Below are 27356 nucleotides of genomic sequence, written 5' to 3' on the forward strand. Positions count from 1 at the left end.
TTTAACTATAGGTTTCGGCTCATTGTCTTGCTGGAGAGTAAATCTTCTCCCAAGTTGTAGTTCTCTTGCAGACTCAATCAGATTGTCCTCCAGGATTTCCATATATTTTGCTGAATTAATTTTGCTGTTACCTTTACAAGCCTCCCAGGGATTGCTGTCGAGAAGTATCCCCACAGCATGATGTTTCCACCACCATGCTTCAAATTAATGAGGGTGCGTTTTTGGTGATGTGCAGTGCTTGGTGTCCGCCAAAAATAGCATCTAGTCTGATGGCCAAAAAGCTAAATTTTGGTCTCATCAGACCAACGAACATTCTTCCACTTGACTATGGAGTCTCCCACATGTCTTTGGGTGAACTTACGTCGAGATTTAATAAGAGCTTTGCCACTCACCCATAGAGCTTTGCCAGGTGAAGAACTCGGGCAAAGGTTTCTCCTATCTCTGCTGCTGAAGTTTTTAACTTCTTCAAAGTTTTCATAGGTGCCCTGGTGGCCTCCCCCACCATTATTCTTCTTGAACGGTGACTCAGTTTGTGGTGACGGCCTGCTCTAGGCAGATTTACACATGTGCCATAATCCTTACTTTCCTTGATGATGGATTTCACTGAACTCCAGGGAATGTTCAGTGACTTGAATGTTTTTTTGTATCCATCCCCTCACTTAAGCGTGTCAATAACCTTTCCTTTGAGTTGTTTGGAGTGTTCTTTTATCTTCATGGTGGAATTATAGCCAGGAATACTGATTGACCAGTGACTGGACCTTCCAGACGCAGGTGCCTTCACACTATACTATACACATTCTCTGCCCTTGGACAATCTTCATTTCAGTAATTATGAGACTATTAGCAGCAATTGGCTGGACCGCTGTTGATTTAGGTCATTACTTTAAGGGGGGCGAATATTTATGCATTCGCTTCTTTTGCTTTATATATATATATATATATATTAATTAACTAAACATATTAATTAATTAACATCGCTTCTTTGTAGACATTTCCTTTCACTTTCACTAGTATTAGACCTAAATACAATAAAATAAAGCTGTGACAAATATGTGATTTTTTAACCAGTCCGACCCAGTGATACTGTAATTTCAATAGATGTGCTTGTAATTATCCTCTCTCTGAGTAAAGCAATGGATGCAATACATTTCCCAAATAATCACTTTGTCATGTTATATTACTTTTGTATATGTACTTGTGCTGTATATTGTTATGTTTTGTTGCTGTTTTGTGAAACTTACACTTCCACCCTTAAACTCAGACTTGGTGTTTATAAGAGGAATTACATATTTACATCTTGGAATCAGCTAAGATGTGTTATTCGTATCATTTCCACGGCTCTTCCCTGATCCTGTTATGAAGTCTTGGCCTCGTTTATACTTGGTTTTTTATTCGACTCAACGCGCCTGCAGGCCGCGCATGCCTCTTTTACACCAGGTGGCGCTTAGTGCTTGGTTTCGAGCAACTTTTCCAGCCCCTCCCTCGTTTCTCGGTTGTCTCCATACCTTTCTGTTCGCTCGGCAATGTCTGGTTCGGTTGGGCTGCACTGATTGGAGGACAGAAAGAGTAATGATGTCGTTACGTACAGGGCGAGAACGTTCGCCCTGTTGGAGGCACTACCGAGGTGGACCGACGATGAACCTTGAGAAAAACAATAAAACTGGATAATATATCAAGAAACTAGGCGTAGTTGGCGGTTAAATGTGCGTGCAAATGACGGTTTTGTTAATTAACTTTTCTAAAACGTGTAAAAATTGGGGATTGTAAACTCCAGACGCACGCACTCAGGAGAGGTAAACGGGAATTCCGGATATTTGCTCGGGGATGTCCTTTCCGGTAGTCGTGGAAAAGTTTGTTGATTTCGCGTTGGAAGTATTCCTGAAATCTTCTTTTCAAGGTATAAAACGAAGAATCCGTTTATGTAATTAGATAATGTTTGCAAGCTGTTTTGTATAGCCTACTAACACTCCTTGATCTGCTTTGTCGCCAATTATGATGCCACTGGGCTTCTGCGATGTCAAGTTATTTTTGTCACTCTGGGAAACGGTATTTTATTAACTGCAACAAAGTAGCCTAACTTATTTTAGAGCGATTCCTAGAGTTGTTTAATTTTAGGAGAGTCCACAAGTCACAATCTCAAAGCATGAATATGTCAAACTTTGTAGACTACTGTAAACAACGTGGTACACGTCGTGATTTTTGTATTTTATCCATTCAATAGGCTATTTGTTGATCTACTAACTCATTAGAAACCCTAGGCTACTATAGATAATGGATAGTTGCACCTATGCTGGCAAGTTGCAACTTGCAATGTGTGGCTATACTGTTACCATTGATTCTGTGTAATATCGTAGGCTATTTCAGTGTGTCTGGAGTTTTTGTAATAATTCGAACCGGGAATGTTGTTACCAGAGGTTTTAGACTTGTGGTATTTTGGACTATGTAAAGAGGAAAGGTTTGTGATGAATAAGTTGTGTCTTGTATACACAGAGATTTCTGTTTTCAGTAGCATACTTGCAAAGAGCTCTCATGGAACTCGAACTTGGAACTAGGTTATGATCAAAGAAATCCCTGGTCAAACATGGGAGTATTTCACCTTAGATAAATTACAAACTACTGAGAGAGACTTTGGCTAAATTGATAGTCAGAACTTTTTCTCATGCAAAAGTTGTAAAATCCTGTTTTGTGTGTGTTGTAAGTTTGCCCTAGTTTTAAAAAAAGATTGCACAAAATATAGATAGCCTAGACCTCAAGCCTGCCATGCAGACGGGGCTATCACTAGATCTTAATTTACCGTGCTATTGCTCCTCTGGATTCCAGGCAAAACACAGAGCTTAAAAACAGAGCATATTTGGCTCTAGGCCCTTCCTAAAAGAGGTGCTCTGTTTGGAACTTGCAAATATCTCTCATTTCTGTCCCGTGGAATCCTGCTGTAGTGCAACCAAGACTTCAGTTACCACAGTAACTACTTACAAGCTGTAGAAAAGGTTCTGTGAATTGAAGCACGGATATACTGTGAAAGAACAATCTGTTGGTAGTACATGCATTTGCTGTTGAACTATTTTTTATGAGGTAACAAAACTGTATACTATTTAAATGGCTGCTTTTCTGGTAGCTAAATGATAAGAGCATTTGATCTGATGCCTGTGAAAGATACTTTTGTCTGACCTTCTAGCAATACTACAACCTGAGGATAAAGCTTGGTATTTTTATTGGTCATAGAGAATGTATTCCATTTGCAAAAAGAAGTTGGACAAAAAGACTGAAGAAGTTAATTCACAAGTGGCCTAGTACCTGCTGTTAATTAGCCCTGTTGTGTCCTCATGTGTATAAAGTCTGAAAGGTCCCACAAGGTTAGACCCTGTGTAGCTTACTTGCTCAACTTATTTTGGGCTGATTTTGCTTATATCGATTAACTAGGTCCCTGACATAAAGCTCTCTTTTTTTCCGTGGGGATTTTATTGAAGTTATCTTATAGTTCGGGTGTAGGCTTAACCCATGTCCAGGAAAGGACTCAGTCTGGATCACATCTGTAGAAGTAGCCCAATCACGCTCAGATATTCACATTGTGGATTCTGTGTAATCTTCCCCAGTTAGGAATTATTTTGATTCTGTATTTCATGCATAATGTGTAATATAAATATAAATATATATATATATATATATATATATATATATATATATATATATATATATATATATATATATATATATATATATATATATATTATGGACCTGTGTCTGCAATAAAGCTTATATTTATATATAAGCTTTATTGCAGACACAGGTCCATATCATACACACACATAATAATTAATGCATGGTCTAAGTAGTGTGGTTCTGAGATTTAAAGAAGGATAAGGCAAAAGTATGTTAATTGATCTTATGACTCCATGCTGAGTTGTATTTCTTACAAAAAAATAGTGAAAGATGACCATAGTGAAATAACAGTTTTTCATAAATGATGAGACATTCTTATTGTCAGTATTAGTCTGTTTTCTTTATGTTCTATCTGATCTGAAAATGTTGCACAATCGTGCCTTTCAGTTGGTCATTGCCAACCTCTCAGAACCTCCGCTTCAGAATGGGGATCTAAATCACAATCTAAAAATTGTGAATATGTTTGGTTGAATGCACAATTAATGACATTACATAAACAATAGATACATGAAATATATTTTCATAAGAAGCAACACAAGCAAGTCAGAATACCTTCTAAAACATGAGTGTAGCACTGTGTGGTGTATTGCTTGAAGGAAATGTGCACTTCTCCTTGTTTGGGCCTAGTTGTTTAAAGGCGTCATGACATAGGTGGTACAACAAAGAGCTATTTTCCCACCTCTCTCTCTCTCTCTCTCTCTCTCTCTCTCTCTCTCTCTCTCTCTCTCTCTCTCTCTCTCTCTCTCTCTCTCTCTCTCTCTCTCTCTCTCTCTCTCTCTCTCTCTCTCTCTCTCTCTCTCTCTCTCTCTCTCATGTTCTCCCTTGCCCATTCGTTCCCCTCTGTCTCCCAAATGGACCATGTAATGGCCGCAGTAGCTCTGAAATGTTCTCTCTGCTCCTCAGTGGATATTTCCTGGAGGGGGAGGGGATTGCCTCGAACAGAATTTAATTTTCCTCCTAAGTGCCCAGTCATCTTTATTTATTTATGTTTTTTTTCTCCTCTGTTTGAGGAAGAAAACAATGAATATTCCCTCTTACCCTGTCCTTCTGTAGATCCGCCAGCCTTTGATGCTCAATCCATAAACGGGAGACTGGATTAAAACACTGAGTGGAATGGCGTCAGAGTCATTAAGCCTATGGTAAAAGGACTACATTGTGTTGCTTTAACTAAATAGGACTCCCATTCAACTCAATGTTGTTCTTTTACTTTAAAATAACAGCTTCAAGCTCAGTTTGATGCCACACTGACGTACAATAAGGAGACTGGAGTGTGATATTGGTGATGCGTGCCCTTAACGCCTGGTTTTGCACTACATAACTTCGTTGTTGCGGGTTTAGACATATTGGGTACCCCCTTAGCGCTAAACGGGTGCCTAGGTTGTTGAAAATGGACGCAATGAATTTCCTCTATTGTATTACTTTACATTTCCCACGATTTGGATTTGAAACTTGGAGATTGAAGTGTTTACATACATACAACTGCTCACTGACAAGCACTGCTGGTGGTATGCAGCTTTGGTTGTGTTTTACCTTAATGTGGTGAGAATGGAGTTGAAGCGATACTAAGACATCTCTTTGCATGCTTGTAACTCATAATCATAATAACTAGAGACAACCACATGTCTTGGCTGGTACTTACAAGAAGTAAACAACAAACAACCAGGGGGTATTGAGCTCCTCCCAGTTTGTGAAATAATAGGTCCATTGTATGGGAGAGGATATGATTAGATGTAGTTTACTGCTCAAACACATCTTCCTATGAAGCGATCTTGCAGAAAATATTGTTGTTTAAGGTTCGCTTTCCTATAACATTGATGGGAAGGTAATGACTTGTATAATCCATGATACTGTATAACGTCTGAGTCTGTAACTAACATGGTACACAAGTCTGTGTGTGCAGATAGGAAAAGGGCTTGAAAATACACTAATCTTGTGATCTGCTGTGCTGTCCAGTTTGTAGGGGAAACATTTTTGCAGTCATTGTAGTCAGTCAGAATGTGGAATGTGTCAGCCTGAAAGGTGTACAATTGTGCAAGTTTGTCTTAGTAAACATCCAAGCAAGAGCAATTTTATTTTGTGTATTGAAAGTGTATTTGAGTGCTGTAAGGGAGGTTGACTTGAGTCGCTGCATGAATGCAGTGTTGTGGTGTAGGCAGGGCCGTGGGACCATAACAAGTAGAAGATTGTGACTGTGTTCACTGATTCTTGTAACATGCCATGGAGGAGACTGAAGACTGGTGTGTTACAGTAAAAGGAAATAAAGATATACACAGAGAAAGTATATGGCAGTACTGGTGAGCTATGTAGCTAAAGTTGAAGTGTTCTTTGCTCTGAATTCCTGTTTTTCATATTCACAGACTGTTCAGATTGCTGATTGTACCTACATGCATTTATCCAGAAAGTCAATCACTATAAAGACTTATCAATTTAAGTAGGCTATAACTAAGCTATTTTGGTATTAATAATGATAATAACACAAGTCTGATGTATTATGAAAGGATGTTGTTGATGCAAAAGAATGCTAGAATAAGTGTCCTGTTTTCTCAGGTTCCTTGGGGTGCAGTGTTGTTGAACTGAATTCTCTGCTTATCTCTATGCACTAATGTTTTGCCACTATGCTGCAAGTGTGGCTTTGCTGTTGCATATCCCTCTTGCAATCAAAGAAACAATAGTATCCTCATCACAACATTTACTGATGCTGTCCATTAGAGCCAAACCAGATGCATGATTTAGTTTTAATATAATCCTATGCCCACATTCTCTGAGAGAGAGAGAGAGAGAGAGAGAGAGAGAGAGAGAGAGAGCTAAAGCTAAAGAGTGTCAGGCAGCGTAGGAAATGGCAGTCATGTGGCTTTTGTTAGAGAGTGTTTCTCTCTGTTTCAGGACAAAAGAGCCATGTTGTTTGGTATTAGCCAGAGCATGACAAGAACACACGCACCCATTATCAGCTGCGATCTTGTCTTTGGAGCGGTACAGGGCCTATGCGCTATTAGCACCGTGAGAGACTTCAGATTGAGCTCACAGTTACTGTTGTGTAGTATTCCGAGGCTCAGAGGACTTGACTCATCAACTAGTTGTTCACAAATGTTCAATACAGTGTTGCATGGCATTGTAAAGAACTGAGCAGGGACTCTGTGAGGGAAGACATAGATGGTGCAGTGGCTCAACACAGTGCTGGGACCTTCTGACTCATCACCGTTAAAGTGATTCTCATTCATTTCATTTTCAGATACATATTTGGACTCCATTTGCATTAGACCAGAAGGTATTTTGGTGTTGGCATAGACTACAGTCATACTGAATATAAGTGAGCTTTATGGAAGAACATTAGCTTTACGGTATACAGAGAATGTAAGTTAACTCTGTGTATATAACCCAATTTGTAAGCATAACCACATCCTTTTGAGACTAATTAAGACTGTGTAACAGGGTAATAGTGCCATTAATGCTACGTTTCTTTAAAGCCACAGCAGAGGTTTTGAAGGTATCTATGATTGACTTCTGTGTACTGGAAATGGCTTTCCAGTCTTACACATTTGCATGCAGCTAAACTGTCATGCATTAACGTCGCTGTGTGTCACCTGTCACACTACAGTACATTCTTATAGAAAGGTGGTGGTGAACTTTGAAAGAACACCCCTATCTATTTCAAAGTCTGAAAGAGGAGTCCGTCCTCTACCAAAAATGTTTCTTGGCAAGTGTGTGTCTCTGCTGCCAAAAGATGAATAATAAGAACATTTGTCACCGAATGACTTTCAGAATGTAAACAAAGGGGGTAATGCAGACCTTTACGGGCGCTCCGATCACTCCTGCCCTGGTTTCCCACAGCTGGAGGCCCAGTGAACTACACTAACTGCCACTCTTCTGGGGCTTTCATGTCCATTAGCTATGGCTGATCGTTCACTTTGATCCTGGTCGACTCGGCTCTCGGCGCTCGGCGCGGGCTCTTTTCCCCGCGGCTAACCCCAGCTTTCCTGTTGGCTTTACTAAACCGTCTGGAATTATCGCTGCCGATGGAAATCCTCACGTTTGATTTCCACTTCCTACGGATTGCCCTCCATTTCCCTCGCAGAGTCGCCTGTCACAAACAGTGTTTCGATTCAAGGTCAGCACAGGGTGTTTGCCACTGTTGTTTTATTCAGTGGCTTAGCGTTGGCTCTGAGTATGTAATTGCGACTAAATAACAAAGCTAAAAGGATTTGATTAGTCATCACCCAGCACTAATAAATACCAAAGGGATAAAGAAGGGAATGTTGGTAAGGGCAGGGCTGAAAGGATTCAGAATTTTGTGGACTGACAACTGTGGTACCCATTCACAGGCCTATCAGGTTTTTAAGGCATAGATGTTTAATTTTAGTGTTTTATATTACCAGATGCAGCGATAAGAATGGAGCGTTTGATTCTCTATTGTTCTCTTGCCCCACAGGTGGCTGTTATTTGTAGATAGTCCAATGATGTACATCTTGTCCTGTAGTCGATTGGCCCTGTACTTCTGTTTCCAGTACTGTCCTGAAGCTAGTCTGTCTGACAAACATGGACATGCATTGAAATGGAAATGTCTGCCCATGAATGTCAGTTCTAACTTTTATCTGTTCTGAGAGTTGATTCTGTTGTGCTATATTGCCCAATATTGTTGGTAGCTGACTGTTCTTGAATATTGGATGCCATGCGTGGCAACAGTGTGGTCCTCTTTATTTTGTCACTTATTAGGGGACTGAAACATGAAAGCACTGCTTGGCCGATGTAACCAGCCTAGCTAACAAACAGAACCATTCATTTGTAATTTGCAATAATTAATTTACACACTCTTTAATATTCTGTCTTATCTCTCTTTCAGATTGGATGCTACAGAAGCCATGTTTTCATGCGACATCACCCTGGCCATGACTGCTAAACTGTTTGATACTATGACTCCAATCCTGCCTTGTCCGTTTGGCTGCCCTGTGAGGTAAGAGTTTGCCTCCTAAGTGACATTTACAGTTCAAACTACTGTCTGTTCTCTGAAGGTGTCATTGTCTTCATCATGGCACATTAGGATTCTTCCCATCAATGTAAAGCAAGGTGTTTTCTTCTGATGCTTTTGAACAGACTCTTTATCATATATTTCTTATAGGAAATAATATAACTTGGGGTTTTATTTTATTATCTGCGTGTGTGAACTGAGCAGTGAAACTGGAAATGTAATGGTATTATTGTAAAATTCCTTTGGTTTTTCAGTCTATGTTAATTAATGGACAATACTTAAGTACATGTGAGCTAGATTACTGAAAAATGGTTTTATTGCCTTGAACAGGTAGCATAGTCAGCAGCATGTTCTCATGTGTGCTCACAATGCTAGTTTATAATTGAGATAATATGACAGGACAGTGCCGGTATTTAATCTGCCATAAGACAGATGTAGGATAGCAATGGAGACAGATCTGTCGGGCTCCAAATATCTGTGTTGGTCTTCCGACCCCTCAAGCCCCACGGTCTGAGACAGACAGGGGAGCTGCAGCCTTCTGTGGTGTGTGTGCCACACTGTCATTACCCCGTGACGCACTCCGACTCAAGATAGCAGCTTCTTTTTTGGATTCCAGAATGTGCCTGAGCTTGTGCATCCCTCCAAGAGCCTGAGCCAGTGCTGTATTTTCAGCTGGATGGGATAATTATAGGGCTCCGGGCTCCACTGCTGCAGCGGAGCCACGCATTTTGGAGCGCGAAGGAGCCAGAGTGCTGCAGCCACAGAGTTCGTAGCACCTACGCTGGTACAGGAACACAGCGTCGCTCACGAGGGAACACAACGCAGTTGACGGAATGAGGGATTGTTGTTGTCATGTGGAAGTCTGGAGGTTTGAGAGGTGTTGCAAAATAGAGAAGAGTCCTTGTTGAACAGCGAAAATAAGCCTCTGGGGGATGACAGGGGGATGTTGATGGAACAGTTTTGTCATTATTGTGCCACACATTTATAAGCATCTACTCTTTAAGAGCTTGTACATGGTGATACATTAACCATCATTGTTTGGGTTAATTGTTTTGAAGTTAATATTGTATTCTGTTGAGATTAGAGTTACCCAGTCTATGGGTGTGATGATCACCATTATAACATGCAACCATTTTACACTGAAATCATTTCACTTGGAAAATTTGGAAGTGTCTTTACTATACCTTCAGTCATATGAGCAACAGTCATATAAGGACCATCAGATTGGTTGTTATTCAGAAAACATTGTGAATGCGGGACTCTAGGCAACTCTTCACAGCCCAGTGACTCATGTGCAGGGACCCTGACCTGGTTGAAAGCCTCCCCTATGACATCATGAGGGCAGGCTCAGTGAATGCACCTTGTCACCTATTTCAGCCACCAAAACGAGATAATGTTCCATTCCCTGATCCCTCGGAGTGAGGGCATCTTAATCTCTCGTGGTGTAACGGACAATGGTGCATTGAGACAGGCACAGTCAGTATGATCTAGACAGCCACATTTTTGTTTTAAGGTGTTGCGCTGCTGTGCCATACTGTCTGCCTCTGCTGAAGAGGTCACCGAGGCTAAAGCTTTAGCGTCTGGAGCAGTGGGGTAGTGGGGTGGGTGTTTAGCTCCTAGCGTCTGGAGCAGTGGGGTAGGGGGGTGGGTGTTTAGCTCCCAAGTGGTCGATGATGTGGGAATGGCTAACCATGACCTGCCCCATTTTGTGCTCTGAATTTGAGAAACAAAGCAGTCACTCAGGATGCAGTTACAATGTTACACTTTCTGTCTGTCGTCTTGGCGTCTACTGCCTTTTTCATGTGATTAAACCTTCTAATCACACTATTAAATCCTTTTTTGGGTAAGAAATGTAGTGTATTATGAGTAAAAACAACATCACTGAATAGACTCTAGGGGGAATGAAAAGCCTTTGGCCTAAATGTTCACTAGAGTCCCTAATGCTCTGGTGTGCAGATATCCATGTCAAGACAGGGCAGAATGTCAGGTCAAATGATGTCAGCACAGGCCAGCCCAGTCCTACTAACATCAGCTAACTCTGCATTCCAAACAAGATGGACCTTGGGAAAAGCTGACCTACCTCAAAAAGGAAAAAAAAAAGTTACAATCAAGTATATCAAATATCTCAAGTTATAATTTCACATTGAAACGCAATATCTTTATTCCCAGAATAGACAGAAAAAAGACATTAACTTACAAGACAAGATATTAACTTAATCAGTTTGGAATTAAGTATTTGAAAGAGGTGTTCACCATCCATAGATACCACATATGTAAAGTCCTTGTCTTACATAAATCTCCATAATAAATGCTCTACAATATGTATTCATTTAAAATAGGATGTAGGGCTGTTTGTAGTAGGCATAATGTTGTTTTTGATTAAACCAACTAGGAGGTAGGTAGCCTGCCGCTAGATGTCTTGGATAGCCTAGCTAATAAGTATGTAAACAAACAATCTTCTATTGTGGTCAAAGAGGTCATTTATTTTGGATTGAAACCAATACTATAATTTCAAATCCCTGACTTCCAAATTCTAGCGGAAGAAATATTCATATCTGTAAAGATACTGAAGGATTCTCTACCTCATATGCCCTGCTCTTGTGCATGTAAATCCAGCTGTCCAGTTGTAACCTGCTACCATTTTTTCCATATGTAAATATGGATGCGAAGGTTTTTACTGAGGTAGGTTTCAAAATGATTTAGGAAATTCAGTGAAAGCTGTCCCTGTACCCCTTTTGTCTCAGTGTTACCTTAAACCCTCAGCATGAGGTGAATCACTAAGTGCTCAATATCTTCATACATTTGATAGATTTACAGATGAACAGTGCAGCTGCCATCACAGAGGCATGGTGATTTAATCCCTCATTAGTCCAGCACAAGGTGCTCTGGCCCTCTCAACTGCTCCCTGCCATTTTTACAGTTATAGCTCAACAATGCTGTCTTTTGCTTTTTCTCCAGGGTCAGGAACCAGTGAGTGAGTGAGTGAGAGAGAGAGAGAGAGAAAGAGAGAGAGAGAGAGAGACTCTAAGGATCTTCAGTGCTTCGCCATAAAACTTCATTTGGGCCACAGCTAATAGAAGACACAAATCAAGCTATTCCTGCCAGGATGACTAAAGCAATCCTCATCTTCATCACAGTCCTGGGGGCCTGCTTTCTGTCTGCTACTCCTACTGAAGGTAAGGATAAATAAAATTAGTCACTTTATTATGTACATGTCCTTATATGACCTACACTAAAATAGAATAATATTAGCACAGATCCATGTGTTTGACTATCATTAACTAATGTTGCAGCACACATCCTTTACATTGCTTAGGCCTTTTACTAGAAGATGTTTCTTTTTTGGGTTGGTCTCAGTATCCTTTGATGTGCAGTGTCGGTCAACTGCACTACATGAAATTTTAACCTCCTGACTTTGCTATTTTTGCCCCTGCAAAGGAGCCGCTTTGGGTAAAATTGGCTTAGGGAAGCCATTCCTTATTGCTTGTAAACCAAACCAGACAGTAACAAAAGGGCAAGCATGTTCATCGACAACACAAGGCTCCCTGTAAATGGCTTATGGTATGATAAGATCAGTGTCTGTGGACCATAACAGCGAGTGGCTTCTGAAGAAGCCTCTGTTTTTGAGAGTGCCTTGTCCAGGCTCGGGCAAATTTGGTTTTCAGCGGAGATTTAGTTGATTTCAGGTCCCAACTGAATTACCTCCATTCCATAAACAAGCCCAAAAGCTCCATTATTTTCTCTAAAAATATTACACAAACATCGCAAGCTCTTTGGTTTGGTCACATGACAAAACTAGCTGCTGAATATCCATCATGTGTTTTTATTTTTACCCCAGTCTTGGAAAATCAATCCTAGACAGAGGACCTTGTGTCATGGGAAACAGCACAGTTACAAGCCAGTTGTTTTTCATCCCAGCTCAGAAAAAACACAGCAGCTAACATTAACAGTCTGGGTTTTCTGCAATTCTGACCAGTAGCAGTATGCAATATGGTGAAGAGAACTCGAGGCTTCACATAATCTGGCGCTCGTGTCCGGTTGCCAACCCTCCGCCTGTACCCTAGACACCATGCTTTGCTTTTCTCACCACTCTGGCCTCATCACAACTCGGCCTCTCCTCTCCTCCCCTCTCCTCTCCTCTCCTCTCCTCTCCTCTCCTCTCCTCCCCTCTCCTCTCCTCCCCTCTCCTCTCCTCTCCTCTCCTCCCCTCTCCTCTCCTCTCCTCTCCTCTCCTCTCCTCTCCTCTCCTCTCTTCGTCCGTTCGTCCCATCCCTCCCTACCCTTCCCCTCCTCCTGCACTGGGCGTGCTGCCCGGGCCCTACTACAGGAAGCTTGTTGAGTCTATTGTAGGTGCTCCACGTTTCCCTCCAACACTTTTAACCATTTCCTGTATTGCAGGCCGGCGGATGGCCGCTTGTGAAACAAGCACCCTCGCGTGCACCCTAACGCTCGCTGGAAACAATGCCCAGCAGTCCGTGATTAGTGGGTGGACAGTGGCACGCGTGTGTGTTTAGTGCTTAGTGGGGTGTTTTGTAAGCAATATGCTGCGTGTTTTTACCATGGTTTTGTATTCATATACAAATAGTAATATTTAGTTTAGGAACTGAGGAAGTTTTAAGATTTCATAGGAATTCCAGAAGGGTAAACATGATGATGAATATGTATTCATGAATAGAAAGACTTTTATCTATAAATAGTGTAATCACTGTTAAAATATTTCTTCACACTAGTCAACAAATGTGGGTCTCAAAATGTCATGGCGGTCACATTTATTGATGTCACCAGATAATTATGAGTCCATTGGCAAAATAATATTTTCTGTCTAGTTTAGTGTTGGTGAGATGGCATGACTGTTCAAAACCAAAGCACTAGTTCTCAGGTGGCCTGTAGGCATGGCTGTGTTCGTTTTGCCATCTTGAGGCGGTGAGGTGAGGTAAAAATGGCGCCCTGTCCCTTTAAGAGCTCCAGAGTTCTCTGGCTTCCTGCAGGCTGGGAGAATGTGGTTCGAGGGAATCATTACAGCACAAGCGCTGCCAGACCTCAGACTCCAGTGTGACGGCCAGCCAGAATTAAGCACACATGTTGGGAGAGCGAGGGAGAAGGGGCAGGCTTGAAGAACTGTGTGAGTGAGTGGAGGTGGGCAGAGGGAGGGAGGGAGAGAGAGAGCGAGCGAGGGAGAGAGAGAGAGCGCGAGCGAGTGAGGGAGAGAAAGAGCAGGCGGAGGAGATGGGGCTGCCATTAAAAGCTCCAAGTAGAAGGGGGGATGGGAACGAGGGAAGGAGGGAGATGGAAAAGAGACAGAGCAGCAGGGAGAGCTGTTTTTAACAACTCTGAGTAAGAGCAGAGAGAGAAGAAAACAGAGCAGCTCACTGACTAGCCAGACCCCCTGGAGATTAGAAGCAGTGCGTGGTACTGATTATTTCATTTTTCATGCCGTTGGTCTGTGCTCTGCTTCGGGGGCAGAAAGGCCTTGGGAGACCATGTTGATGTTGAACTACGCTCGACGTAGTTCTTTGTTTGGTTTTCTCGGCGTTGAACTGGGCTTCACACCGCTCCAAGTGTGAGGGCCGTGGCCCTCGGGGGCCTTGAGGCCCATCGGAGACTGCTGGGCTTAAGTGCTGGCCATTGAGCCCTGGGTCTCGTGCTCCACATTCCTCCACACTGATTTATAGTCTCCCTCGCTGAGTGGGGCTTCCTCCACAAGGGCCTCCGAGAGCCTCCGTGGTACCATAGATGCTCATAAAAAAAGCCATGCTTATGTTACCGGGGTTCGCTTCCATAATCACCAGCATGCGCGGGTGTTTGACAAGGATGGCGCCGAAGTTGGGTGCAATCACCGATTTTGAGGTGGAGGTGATTTCATTTTTTTGTTCTGGATGCTTGTTGTCCTCTTTCCCCCCCCCCCCCCCCAGATCGATGTTATCACATTTACAACACTCACAATCATGTCCTTTTCCTCTTTTATCAAAACAAAAGCTGAGAAAAATCCACAGAGGATGTTTATCGTAATTCTGAGTTAACACGCTGCTTGTCTGACCGTAGTGACTCATGCGGCGTGTGGGAGGAAGGGCGGGCACAGGAGCAGATGAAAGGGATCAGGGAAAGGTGGAAGAAAAGAGAAAGAGAGAGAGAGAGAGAGAAGAAAGCAAACAAAGAACTCGGCAGATATGGGGCATAACGTATTGAGAAAAAAAGTCACATCCCATCTTCTTGTAACCAAAATGATGTGTTAGTCAACATTCTTAACTTTGGAAGAAATGTTTTGATTTTGTAGTGTCCAGGCAACAGTGACTTGAAGTTTCCGTACACTATGCCCCCCTCCACTCCACTCCTGCCATCTTTACACAAGTCCTGCCTCCTCCGTACACTATGCCCCCCTCCACTCCACTCCTGCCATCCTTACACAAGTCCTGCCTCCTGGTGCTATCGGCTCTGCTGCAGGAGCAGCTCTGTGGGCTTTGCTGGGTGGGGGGGGTGGGGGGGTGGGGCGGAGCCAAAGCAGCCGCTGCCACACCCCCACTTTCTATTCATTGCCCGTTCTTAGTGGGATTTTGTTTGTTGTTGTTTTTTTTTTTACATTTGGTCTAATCCTAATCCAGCATTCTCTGACTCCGTCTCAGACACACACTTAGTCCTGCCCCAGGCACTTCCATAACTGGTAATCCTGACCCTCACACTCGCTCTGCCTTGACTAATCCTGTTGACAGTAATCAGGCTTCATTCCCTTGATTTTTTTTATTATTAATTTACTTTTTCCTTCTACAAAATACCATCAGACACGCAATATAACTAGACACATGCATATCCCACTACAGTTTCTACTCATGAGATTTTCATCAAAACACTGTGACCTTTTTATTGGAGGACAGCAAACACAAGCCCCTGGCGCTGTATCATCAATATTTGTATGTATGTGTGTGAAACTGAGATGCTGCAATGTTCTGAATTGTGTGATGTGCCGCTGCATTGCACCTCTCTCGCCGCTCTGGATGTGTGGCGTTTGAGCGACAGGGAGTGTAGACGTTCTGCTGTGTTGCGTTGAGGAGAGATGTTGGAGCGCTCGCTCTGTTTTGTCAGACAGACATGGGGGATTGTGCTGTTTATGAGCGAGAGTGCGGGCGTCTCAGCTAGGCATGTCTCTGCTCGCCGTAGCCTGGAGGTGTAGCGTAGAATAGGAAATAACCCCCCACCTCCACGCACAGACACAAAACAAACTTGCACATACCAAAACAGCAAAACCAGACAGGTAGATCAGGTTACAGCCGCTTTTGAACATGCTCTCTGTCTCCATCTTTCTTCACACTCAGCGGGCTCAAGTGTTTATCTGCCATCGTCTTGGAAGTGCATAATTTAACACAGGCTAGGTGTTTGATAATCTAAGTAGAATTAATACAATCAGTTGCAATCTTTACAGTCATTACAATACAACTTTTGGTATGTATTCATACACTAGTAGTAACAACCTAAAACCATGAAAAAATTAACTGATTAAGTAACTAACTACAAATGACTCTTAAATGTTCTACAACTCCATGCCATGAAATAGTTGCGTTGTCGTTTGTAATCTTCCCATGGCTCTTGCTTGTGTTGTGGGCTACTCACACTGATCCCCAGTGTTCTGTGTGAGAGGATCCAGTGAGTTAGAACTGTTTGGGCTAATCATCTTTGATGTGTAAGGCTTCAACAGTATGATTAAAACACCTCACTTCTGCACAGCCAAATACGCTCTTCTGGTGCTGTGCCCGTCTAATGTGCCCAGACACAAACAAACCGACTGTAGGCTAATTGGAGATGCACAACAAAGACTTTTGGGAAATTGGGCAGACATGGCCGGTTTGTGTGTGGTTATTGAATCTAGGGGATTGTATTTTTAGCCCTAATGGTCACTTTGCGCGCAGGTGGTCAGAACCCAGACTACGTGCTCCAGGGCACAGGGGTGAAGCCAGAGCAGAAGAGGCCGCCGGCTCCGGACGGCTCCACCGTGTCCCCAGAGGACGCCGACCGCTTCCTCAGCTGCTACTGTTCCGGCCACTGCCCCGATGACGCCGTCAACAACACCTGCATGTGAGTCAGCTCACCATTCGCCACATAGGCTCTCCAAGTATCCTGAGCCACACGGCATCTGTTGTCGTGTGTGTGTGTGTGTGTGTGTGTGTGTGTGTGTGTGTGTGTGTGTGTGTGAACCACAGATGAATAGTGTATCTGCTCTGTACAGGACCAATGGGCAGTGTTTTGCCATCATAGAGGAGGACGAATATGGAGAGATCCTCCTCACCTCTGGCTGCATGAGATATGAGGGCTACCATTTCCAGTGCAAGGTACACCTCACCCACTAACACACACCATCTGTGTTGAATATGTGTGTGTGTGAGAGAGAGAGTGAGTGTGTGTGAGTGTACATGTATACCATCTTCACTTGTCCCTTGTACTCTAGGATTCACCGAAAGCCCAGCCCAGAAGGACAATTGAATGCTGCCAGTCTGATTTTTGCAACAAAGACCTGCAGCCCACACTACCACCTCCAGGCATACAAGGTGAAGATCGCCTCAGAGCGCTGCTCATTTTGCTCAGGCATTACTTGCAGTGCTGCCAGACACATTAGGCTGTATCTTGCGCCAGCAAAACACTGTAACCCGATACTGTAGCATGAAATCAATAACGGTATCACATAATCGGGCTTGAGGTCACAGCAGTCTGTTTCATCAGCTGCTGTCTGTGTGATTACAGGCAAAGGCTGTCTTTGTAATTATATGCAGCGTCTGTGCTGTTTCTGATTGAACAGCACACATTTCACTGTTTGTGACACATCGGAAGATGGATGGTGCTAGAGGCACTATCTCCTCCTAATGGAATGTGCAGCCTTTTGTGTTTATGATGCTATCGATCCGTCCAATAAAAGAGGGAGGTGGTGGAAGGCTCCATATTTTCTCTGTTGTTCCAGTGTGATCATGTTGCATGTATCAGTGACTGCACAGACAGCTGAGATATGTGAATGAGCATTTGCGTTGACTTTGACTTCCCCTTGACTTCATGTCATGTCTGCGATGCTATGAAATGACATGAACTCTCTTCTGTGTGTCCTAGACCCGCTTTTTGGCAGTGCCCACTGGCTGGCCTTCCTCGTATCAGTGACCGTCTGCTGTTTCGCCCTCATAACCATCACGGTCATCTGCTACTTCAGGCAAGTATACTCCAGAGGGATGAAATCTCTCACTCCACATCCTGCTCTCTTTCTCTTTCTCTTCTCTCTCTCTCTCTCTCTCTCTCTCTCTCTCTCTCTCTCTCTTTCTCTCTCTCTCTCTCTCTCTCTTTTTCTCTCTCCTGTTCTCATGTGTATCCACTTACATACCCTCTCTTGGGTATAGACTAGCATGGGAGATGAACTTTTGGTCGAGTCTGTTTGACAGTGCGGGGTTCATCTTGTGAAACTTCAGTGTGAGATTTTCAAGTTCATCACTGATGCCCCCTCATCTGCTGACTCACACTGACCATGATGCTGTTGCCAAGCAGATATAAAGTGCAGATGGAGCGGAGGCAATATGACCAGGACCTGGAGCAGGACGAGGCCTTCATTCCCATAGGAGAGTCTCTCAAAGAGCTCATCAACCAGTCCAGCACAGGCAGTGGCTCTGGGCTCCCCCTGCTGGTAAGAGCAAAGCACTGCACCTAAGTGCATACTGCAGTGTTAGCGCTGCTATTTGTGATAGATAGATAGATACATAGATACTTTATTGATCCCCAAAGGATATATTATATCATATATATATATTATTACATATTTTTGCATCTGAAAGGTTAGACATGCAGTACATTATTATGTTCTTCTACTGCATGCTTCCATTGCAGCGTGGCAGCAGCAGCCTGATTTCAGCAGCGTGTAGTTAGGTGTGTGTGTGTGTGTTGACTTTCCTCCTCTGGTGGCCAGGTCCAGCGCACCATCGCTAAGCAGATCCAGATGGTGCGTCAGATCGGGAAGGGGCGCTACGGGGAGGTGTGGCTCGGCCGCTGGCGTGGGGAGAAGGTGGCCGTCAAAGTCTTCTTCACCCGCGAGGAGGCCAGCTGGTTCCGAGAGACCGAGATCTACCAGACGGTTCTCATGAGGCACGAGAACATTCTGGGTACGTGTTTACTCTTTAACTGGCATTTTAGGTACACCTACTGTACTATCTTCTCTGACACATTGGCAATGTTATGTTTTTTTCTGTCTGCCAAAATTATCTGACCTCCCTCCCACAAAATGTTCAGGTTAGGGCATAGATTTACACTCTTAACTATAAGCTGAATACAGTCATTTTAGGGTTTCTTTTTTGGACACCCAGTATGTTTCTTCAGTTGTAAATGCCGTCTCTTGTCAAGTTCTAATGTTATTTTGCTGTCTCAGAGTATTGTGTTATTTTAATGATCATTGATAGCCTGGTATCACTAGATCTATTCTCTTCATAAAGAGGGTCTGGCATAACTCCATTGGGAAATGTGTCCAATAGTAATATCCTAATGGGTGTAGACTGTGTTAACTATGAAATCATTGGTCCAACCTAACCAATCACATTTATCAGATATTCATTACTTCCTACTTTGCCACTTACCTTTTCAAACGGATAATAATAAGCTGCATTGGCACTACGACAACAATGTACCTTTGATGCTTATATTTATTTACGCATTCTTCCGGCTGCAATTCTGTGATATTTGCTGGCTTTGCTATTACCATTTTATTGCTTCCACTGACACTTTACATATGGAAACTGTTACATCATCCCCCCTACTTACTGATTGGTCCACTATCCTGGTAGCCGAGGGAAACAGAGTGCATTGGGAGTAGCCAGACTGTTATCTCAGTGAAATAAATAAGCTGAGATACAGATTGGGGGGGGGGGGGGGGGCAGTCTAGATAGTCGAATGGATGAACATGTTTCACCAATGTGTTGTGTTTCCTGTGCAGGCTTCATTGCGGCGGACATAAAGGGCACAGGGTCCTTCACGCAGCTCTTCCTCATCACAGATCACCATGAGAACGGCTCCCTGTACGACTATCTGAGGGCTGCCACACTGGACCCCCAAGCTCTGCTGCGGCTGGCCTACTCTGCTGCCTGCGGCCTGTGCCACCTGCACACAGAGATCTACGGCACCCAGGGCAAGCCTGCCATCGCCCACCGAGACCTGAAGAGCAAGAATATCCTCATCAAGAAAAATGGCACTTGTTGCATTGCAGACCTTGGACTGGCAGTGAAATTCAATAGGTACAGTGCAATAAAAGATTCCCCCCTTCATTCTCCAATGGTCAACATACTGCTGTCTGATTGAGAGTTAGCTGAGCTTAATGGGGATTTGTTTGTGAAATTGTGAAAATCATATTTTGTTTTAAACATAGTGCATAGCTCACCTCTGAGTGGGCAGCCGTGGCCTACTGGTTGGTGTTTCTTCGGACTTGTAACCGGAGGGTTACCGGTTCGAACCCCGACCAGTAGGCATGGCTGAAGTGCCCTTGAGCAAGGCACCTAACCCCTCACTGCTCCCCGAGCACCGCTGTTGTTGCAGGCAGCTCACTGCGCCGGGATTAGTGTGTGCTTCACCTCACTGTGTGTTTACTGTGTGCTGAGTGTGTTTTACTAATTCACGGATTGGGATAAATGCAGAGACCAAAGTTCCCTCACGGGATCAAAAGAGTATATTTATATTAAAAGTGTATGAGTGTATGATCATGCTCACATGTATGAGGGGTGCTGCTCCATCACCAGTGGCACATACGAACTTACACATATTATTCAGCAGTGAAGGAAAACAAATGGACACAAATGAATAAACACTGAAAGGTCATTAAAGACTCTGTGTGCCCAGTGTTGAGGGATGCCTGTGTTGTTCCTCCGCAGTGACACCAATGAAGTGGACCTGCCCCCGAGCGCTCGCGTGGGAACGCGCAGGTACATGGCCCCTGAGGTGCTGGACCAGAGTCTCAACAAGAACCACTTCCAGGCCTTCCTCATGGCGGATATCTACAGCTACGGACTCATCGTCTGGGAGATCGCCCGCCGATGTGTGACTGGAGGTGAGCATGTGCCATGATGAACACGTGTCTAATGTTTTATTTTGATATTTTATATGTACTCCCACTTAAGACGGCTAATATAAGCATTCAGATTTAGCTGCTTAATAGTAAAGAATATTTGTGAGAGGCTAATGCATGTGTGTGTCATTTATTATCCTCCAAATATTTGACATGTTTGAAAACATGTTTTTCAGTGCTGAGACATTGTTTAATAAAAGGCGTGTTTCTTTTTTGTACCATTGTTATTTACATTTAACACACACAAACATTTTGTATGTGATTTTGCACAGCTGGTGCATTATACTAATGCTTCTTAATAGTGGTTGCAATAGAGACCCCTCAACAACTCAATTCCTTCCCCACAGGTATAGTGGAGGAGTATCAGCTGCCATACTGGGACATGGTGCCAGCGGACCCTTGCTTTGAGGACATGCGGGAGGTGGTGTGTGTGAAGGGCTTACGGCCAGCTGTGTCCAACCGCTGGAATGGCAATGAGGTGAGCTGCACGGAGAGCCACACTTCCTTGCACTTCTATCCCCTGATTTTTTTTTTTGTGTGTCCATCTTCTTTTTAGCTTTAATTATTCACTCTGAATTTACAGGTTAGTCTACATTGCTCACAGGAATTCAGTCTCCTGGCAGTGGCAGTATTTTATGGTCTTTGTGCAACATAGTGATTTCAAAAAGTGTCGCTCTAACATTTTTCACTTGAACGCTCTGCTTCGTCTCTCCCTCTCTCCACTGTCCTGTCCTGCCTGTAGTGTCTGCGTGCAGTCCTGAAGCTGATGTCGGAGTGCTGGGCACATAACCCTGCCTCACGCCTCACGGCCCTGCGCATCAAGAAGACTCTGGCCAAGATGGTCGAATCGCAAGACATCAAAATATGACCGCTGTGCTCAGTGCGATACGGCCGCAGATGAAACGCATCCACGGACAAAATAACCATCCAGCCGCCTTACACGAACCCAGTGAACCCCAGAGCCTGTGGCTTAAGGGTTTTGTACGCACAGGAGCAAAGCACGGAGCAGCAGGAGTGACCGCTGGGCAGACTCACAAAGACCTGGGCGCCTTCTTTTGCTCCTTGTGCCTGAGGGACGCAGGGGGCCAGGAGAAAGACAAGCTCTGTGGTTCAAGGCAAGGTGACTGTATTTGGAATAACGCTCTTTGGCCAACAGCCCCTTCCGCTCTCAGTCTCGGCCCCTCTTCAGTCTGGGAGAACATGGCCGCACGTCAGCCCGTGCTTTCCGTGAAAGCCATAGATGTATAAGGCAGGTCTGTGTGGGCAGGAGCCATGGACAACAAGCTTGGGTGAAGAGGGAGTAGATCCTCTCTTCTCTCAGTGTGGAGGACTATCGCACTATTGATACTCTTCTAAACAGTTCTTTGTAGCTATATGTGCAGATTTTTTTTTGTTGCCGAAAACAAATAGTATATTGACACTTCCACAGCTATTTAAGAAATAATCTTGTAAAGAATTAAATTGTCTGTCGTCATGTGTTAAGTATTTCCATATTTACAGATGCAGTTAAGTGTGTGTGTGTGTGTGTGTGTGTGTGTGTGTGTGTGTGTGTGTGTGTGCGCGTGTGTGTGCGCGTGCCTGTTTGTCTATGTGTGTGTAAGTAAGTTTGTGTGTGGTCTGTGCTTGGTGTGTGTCTGTGCTTGTACAGTATGTGTGTCAACCATTTTGAAAGGGGAAATTCAGCTAAAATCTAATTGAACAGATTTTCTATCTGCTGTCCATATGTTTGATCCTCAATGCATTTCCAGTCTTGTGTTTTTACTGTAGATTGCCAACTAATTACTAAAAAAAAGAATGGAAAATCTAACAACCAAAATTAGCATTATGTGATATATTTGCCAAACGTCATACTGAAGTCACATAGTGGACACCATTTGTGATAGACATGGGAAAACAAATTATACAGCACTCAATATCACAGTGGATATGCATTAAAGGACTGGGTATTTGGACTAGAATAGAAAAATCTGTATAATGATGACTTTGCTGAGCTATTCCTTCTTTGCAGTAACATTAATGTACAACCCCAAATCAGAAAAAGTTGGGACGTTGTGTAAAATGCGAATAAAAACAATATGTAATAATCTGCAAATCTCGTAAACTCATACGTAAACTTTTTTTGAAACATGTTGCTGGCATCAAATTCAAAATGAACATATATTTTCCATGGAATAGTCAAATTTCTAATTTTCAACATTTTACATGTTGTCTACATCCTTTTGCCACTAAATATGGGTTTTCGAGATTTGTAGATTTTCACATTCTGTTTTTATTTGCATTTTACACGACGTTCTAACTTTTTCTGGTTTATTTGGGGTTGTTACCTGATGATTGCTGTTGTCAGCTCAAGACTATCATGTTGTTTGTTTGAACCTTTGGCATATTGAGTAGCAGTCTCCAGATACACTTGCACCTTCTCAGGCCTTAATAGCTCAAATCAAATGACTGGTGCCATTGTTATGGCAGAATTTGTGAATGCTTATGACATGGAAACTTATGGCGACTAGTAAACTGAACTAGCTATTACCTTTGTATGAAAATCCCCTAAAAATATAATCTCAATATATCCTTCTATATAATTAGATATCCCTATCACACAATGGCCTTGTACTGGAAATATGTTGCTCAATATCATGTATGCCCAGGCATATGGAAACTAATAACTTTGTACAGAACATTTTGTTTTGTATATAAAACATTGCTGATTTCTGCATTGCCTTGTTGGTAAATTCAATTTCAATTTCAAACAGAATTTCGTAGTTGGCTTACCATGTGCAATTTATGACCAGATTAAATAATGGTCAATCTAAACAACTGACATGTATCAGAATGCTGAATTGTGGAGTGTGATTACAAAAAGGAGTGGTTTGGTGTCTGCCAAGTTTCATGTATGTACATTCACTTAAGTTTCAGAGCAGTAGTGAAACAGAATATGTCATTTCACATCAGGTCGGCACAAGAAACTTCACCATACTTCCTATCTGTTACTTTTTGTTAGGTCACACGTACTTAAAAATGCCCTCAGAGGGGAATATCCAATGTACCACATTTCCTCAACTAAAATGCCTCAAAGTTATAATTTAAACAGTCATATCCATAATCCAATCTTTTTCTACAATAAAAAGATTCCTAACAGCCAGTTGAAGATCAGCTGTACACAGAATGAAAAATGGTCATCTGTCTCAAATGATATGTAAAACTTAGATTGGACTTCATGTATTGATGTTTTTGTTTTTGTGTTATGTGCAGCATCTGGTGAAAAGAAAAGGTGCCTTATGTTTACCAAGGAAATCTGTTCTGTGTACTGACTATGTCCAATGTACCCATTTCTAAGTAAATTGCCTTATTTTAGTACACAAACATGCCTGTTCTGTGCGGTTTCATTAATAAAAGCCAAGGAATCACTGTTAAATTAAATTTCAGAATATCTCTAATACTAATCAGAAAACTATTATGGGAATGCAAGTTGAACAGTGAGTTTACAAAATGTTGTTCTTACATGTCATATTGTCATATTACAAGGATGGGGTTGCTCTTTAAATTTCCTTTCCCTTCAGATCTCATGCCGTTCCCCTATTTTTGGCCCGATTTTTGAAAAGGATTTTATTTTCTGAAAAAGAAATCCTTTGTGGCAGACACAGCTTGCCTTCCAGTAAAAGTGAGCATTGTCTTCTCTTCTTCACTGATGATGAATAAGCTTCAGTAGAAGACTCAAGAATTAAATAACCTGAAGCATTATTTTCTTACTCCGCAGATATATTTTTGGAGTGAACACATCATGGGACAGAGTGGACAATAGTCTATCCTCTAGCCATCACAAGGTAGGCCTACAAAAAGCAAGGCAGGCTAAGTAATATAGTAGAACCAGAGAGAGACTCGCTATAACAACCTGACGTGACGAAGTGCATGAGACAAGACAGTAATAGTTTGGCACATCGTTCTTTAAGGTTCCCTATTGGTTTTGGTCAAATTTATGCTGATATTAGCCTGGGGACACCCAGACCTTCACAGTTGTACAATTGAGAGTGGGTCTGGAAAAGGTTAATTGATTTGCGACTTCCAGCAGGGGTGTAACTAGCAGTGAAATTAAACTTAAATTGGTACATTCAACTTTTACAAAATCATTTGTAATCAAGTGTAGCAATCTTGTAAACAAAGGTTTTAAATGTAGTTGTTTACTTAATTCCAAAGAAATACACGTCCATGCCAGATTAGTAATTGTATTTGCATGCTCGTGTTTTAGGGACATTGGAAATAGGCTTCAATGGCCTCTTAGCCAGATGAACCTGCAGAGCAAATCTCAAATTTGCCGAAAGTTGGTATGGGCATTCCCAGGCTACGCTAATATACTTGATAGCAGTGAAATTACACAGATTTCTAGAAGAATTTTGATTAGGCTTTTGACAGAGCTTTCCTAAATAATTCCTTGCTGCACTCCAATAATCAAGTCGTTTCATGAGATTATACCCCATACCCACCATTGAATTTAAGGTAGATAGTTGGACTGTGGTGGCATCCATCATCTTCAGTTTGGATACTAGAATGCTTAAAGGTAGGCGGCAGGGGACATTGTGTGAAAAGTTTTGTTTTCACTTTGTTGTCTTTTCACTACTGACCACCAGAGGGCAGCTGACAACTGTGTTTTTTTTATTATTAATTTAAAAAATCAGTTGTAAAGGTTATTGCACATTAAAAATGTAATAATTATTATTATCATTAAATTCATTACTGTAAATAGCAAACTTTAGCTAACTTTTCTGATGTGGCTCCCATCCCTCCAGGGCGCCTGTAATCTGTTTGACACATTTCTGGTGATGAGTGGCTTAGTCATCTCCGGTGCAGTTCACAAGACAGGGTCTGGATTTCTTTTGAACTTTCATTGCACACCCACAAAGTACCTAATTAAATTATTTTAAATAATATTTTTTCTGATATAAAGCAAGGCACTGTGGAAACCTACTTTGTTCAAAAAGGGGTTTTCAATTCATTTGGTATAGGTTGTGTGTCATACAATTAATGTTAGTTTATTGTCAAGTCAAGTCAGATTTATTTTTACAGCGCATTTAACATGCAAATAGTGCAACCCAAAGCGCTCCACAAATAAGACGCATAACAACAAGACAAAAGATGCCGGATGGAGCGGCGTAGTCGCCAGCGTACCCATGACATCAAGACATGAAAAATACAATTAAAAAAATAACAAAGACAAAAAATGCCGGACGGAGCGGCGTAGTCGCCAGCGTACCCGTGACACCAAGACATACAAGAAAGACAACAAAACAAATAAACAAATACAAAAAAAACAAAAGAAAATATATTTAAAAAGGGGGGAAAGTGATTTTAACAATTAGTCCAATTTCCAAACCAGCTGAAAATGTCCAAGGGCAATGATGATCCGTCAAAACTGCGCACAGAGCTGTGTCTTCACAACCGATGCAATGCCAACAAAGTTCTTTAGCAACTGACCAACCCGGTGAATTCACTGGCAGTCTGGAGATAACGTTAACGTTAGAAGCTAGAAGCTAGGCCTTGTAGACTGCAGTCTGGAGATGACTGGAAGCACAGTCCAAAGTACTGGGCGATCGTGTAGATCCGATTGTGATAGAAATCGTGATATAGCTTTTTTCTCATTTGGTCATGGCCGGTTTAATTTGGTGTGCTGCTGCCAGGAGGAATGTCTCCCCAGAAGAATGTGGTAGAAAGCATGTCCCATGCTTGGCACAAAACTAAAAAACATGCTATCTCTAATGTCATTCCCCCAGACAAGAAGCTTCACCTCTGAACTCTGCATTAAAAATCAATGGAGCTCTTTCTTTATAGGAGAAAGCACCCAATATCACTGCCAATAAAGCACTGAATTCTGCCTATGGATGTTGTGCAGGGCTTATGACACATGGTGTGGAGATATTTAGGTTGATGTCTCGCTCCTTGGGCTTGGCTGCTTTGAAATGTAATAGCTGCTAGATATTTAGCCTTTGTAGTAGCGATGGGTTGTGTCCCAGTCACGTGAGTGCGCACCATATGCCTCTAGTGCTCCCACTGCTGTCTCTGCAGTTAGGGGTGTCTCATCATCATCATCATCATGTCATCATGACAGGTAACCAATCAGCAGCTGGCAAGAAGGGGGGGGAGTCATAGCTTTTTAGCCAATGGCTGTGCTGGAAGCTCTTTTTTCCTTTTGCAGAGGAGGACCTTTATATGTACCTTACCGATGGAGGGGGAGTGATTCAGCTCTTTTTACATTATTTATTTATATACCTCCCCACTCCACCCCACCTCAACAAATATGAACGACAGATTTAATCTCAAGCTATTTTTGGGTTTGTGTTTATATATTTTTTTTTCACGGATTCATAGTGTGAGTGCCCTCTTGGTGGAAGGATGGAAGTATTCAATTCAATGTTCTTTGTTTGTCCACACAATATGATAAACATAATGGATGACCAGCGTTTTACTATGCCAGATAAATCCCTATTGGATCACCAGAGATGCAAAGCTTTTTGGATTTAAAGTGTGATCAGCCCATTTGAATGTTGCAGAGGGAGCGTGCGGGCTTGTTCAGTGTGTGTGTGTGTTTAAGGGGGGGGGGGGGCTGGAGCCTCAGCACGACTTAAATGTGCTGCAGCATCCAGCAGGTTCTGTCTCTCTGCATCCCATAGTCCTGCGCGC

General features: G+C 42.6%; 1 protein-coding gene across 1 annotated transcript; it reads left to right on the forward strand.

Moving 5' to 3' along the window:
- Nucleotides 1-1605: 1605 nt before the first annotated feature.
- Nucleotides 1606-22241, forward strand: LOC121697463 (bone morphogenetic protein receptor type-1A-like). Its single transcript, XM_042078988.1, has 13 exons — nt 1606-1897; nt 8498-8608; nt 11582-11799; nt 16522-16687; nt 16839-16941; nt 17058-17157; nt 17708-17804; nt 18134-18269; nt 18549-18741; nt 19566-19863; nt 20494-20669; nt 21035-21165; nt 21430-22241. The coding sequence occupies exons 3-13, from the start codon at nt 11730-11732 to the stop codon at nt 21553-21555; spliced, it is 1596 nt and encodes a 531-aa protein (XP_041934922.1). The 5' UTR covers nt 1606-1897; nt 8498-8608; nt 11582-11729; the 3' UTR covers nt 21556-22241.
- Nucleotides 22242-27356: the final 5115 nt, after the last annotated feature.

The sequence above is a fragment of the Alosa sapidissima genome, chromosome 22, assembly GCF_018492685.1.
Source record: "Alosa sapidissima isolate fAloSap1 chromosome 22, fAloSap1.pri, whole genome shotgun sequence".
NCBI classification, from domain to species: domain Eukaryota; kingdom Metazoa; phylum Chordata; class Actinopteri; order Clupeiformes; family Clupeidae; genus Alosa; species Alosa sapidissima.

What these genes read in the sequence shown, in the direction of transcription:
- LOC121697463 (XM_042078988.1), top strand. Translation starts at nt 11,730, where the DNA reads ATGACTAAAGCAATCCTCATCTTCATCACAGTCCTGGGGGCCTGCTTT. An exon ending in GTCTGCTACTCCTACTGAAG is followed by an intron (nt 11,800 to 16,521) that starts GTAAGGATAAAT and finishes CTTTGCGCGCAG; the next exon opens with GTGGTCAGAACCCAGACTAC. An exon ending in GAGGCACGAGAACATTCTGG is followed by an intron (nt 18,742 to 19,565) that starts GTACGTGTTTAC and finishes TTTCCTGTGCAG; the next exon opens with GCTTCATTGCGGCGGACATA.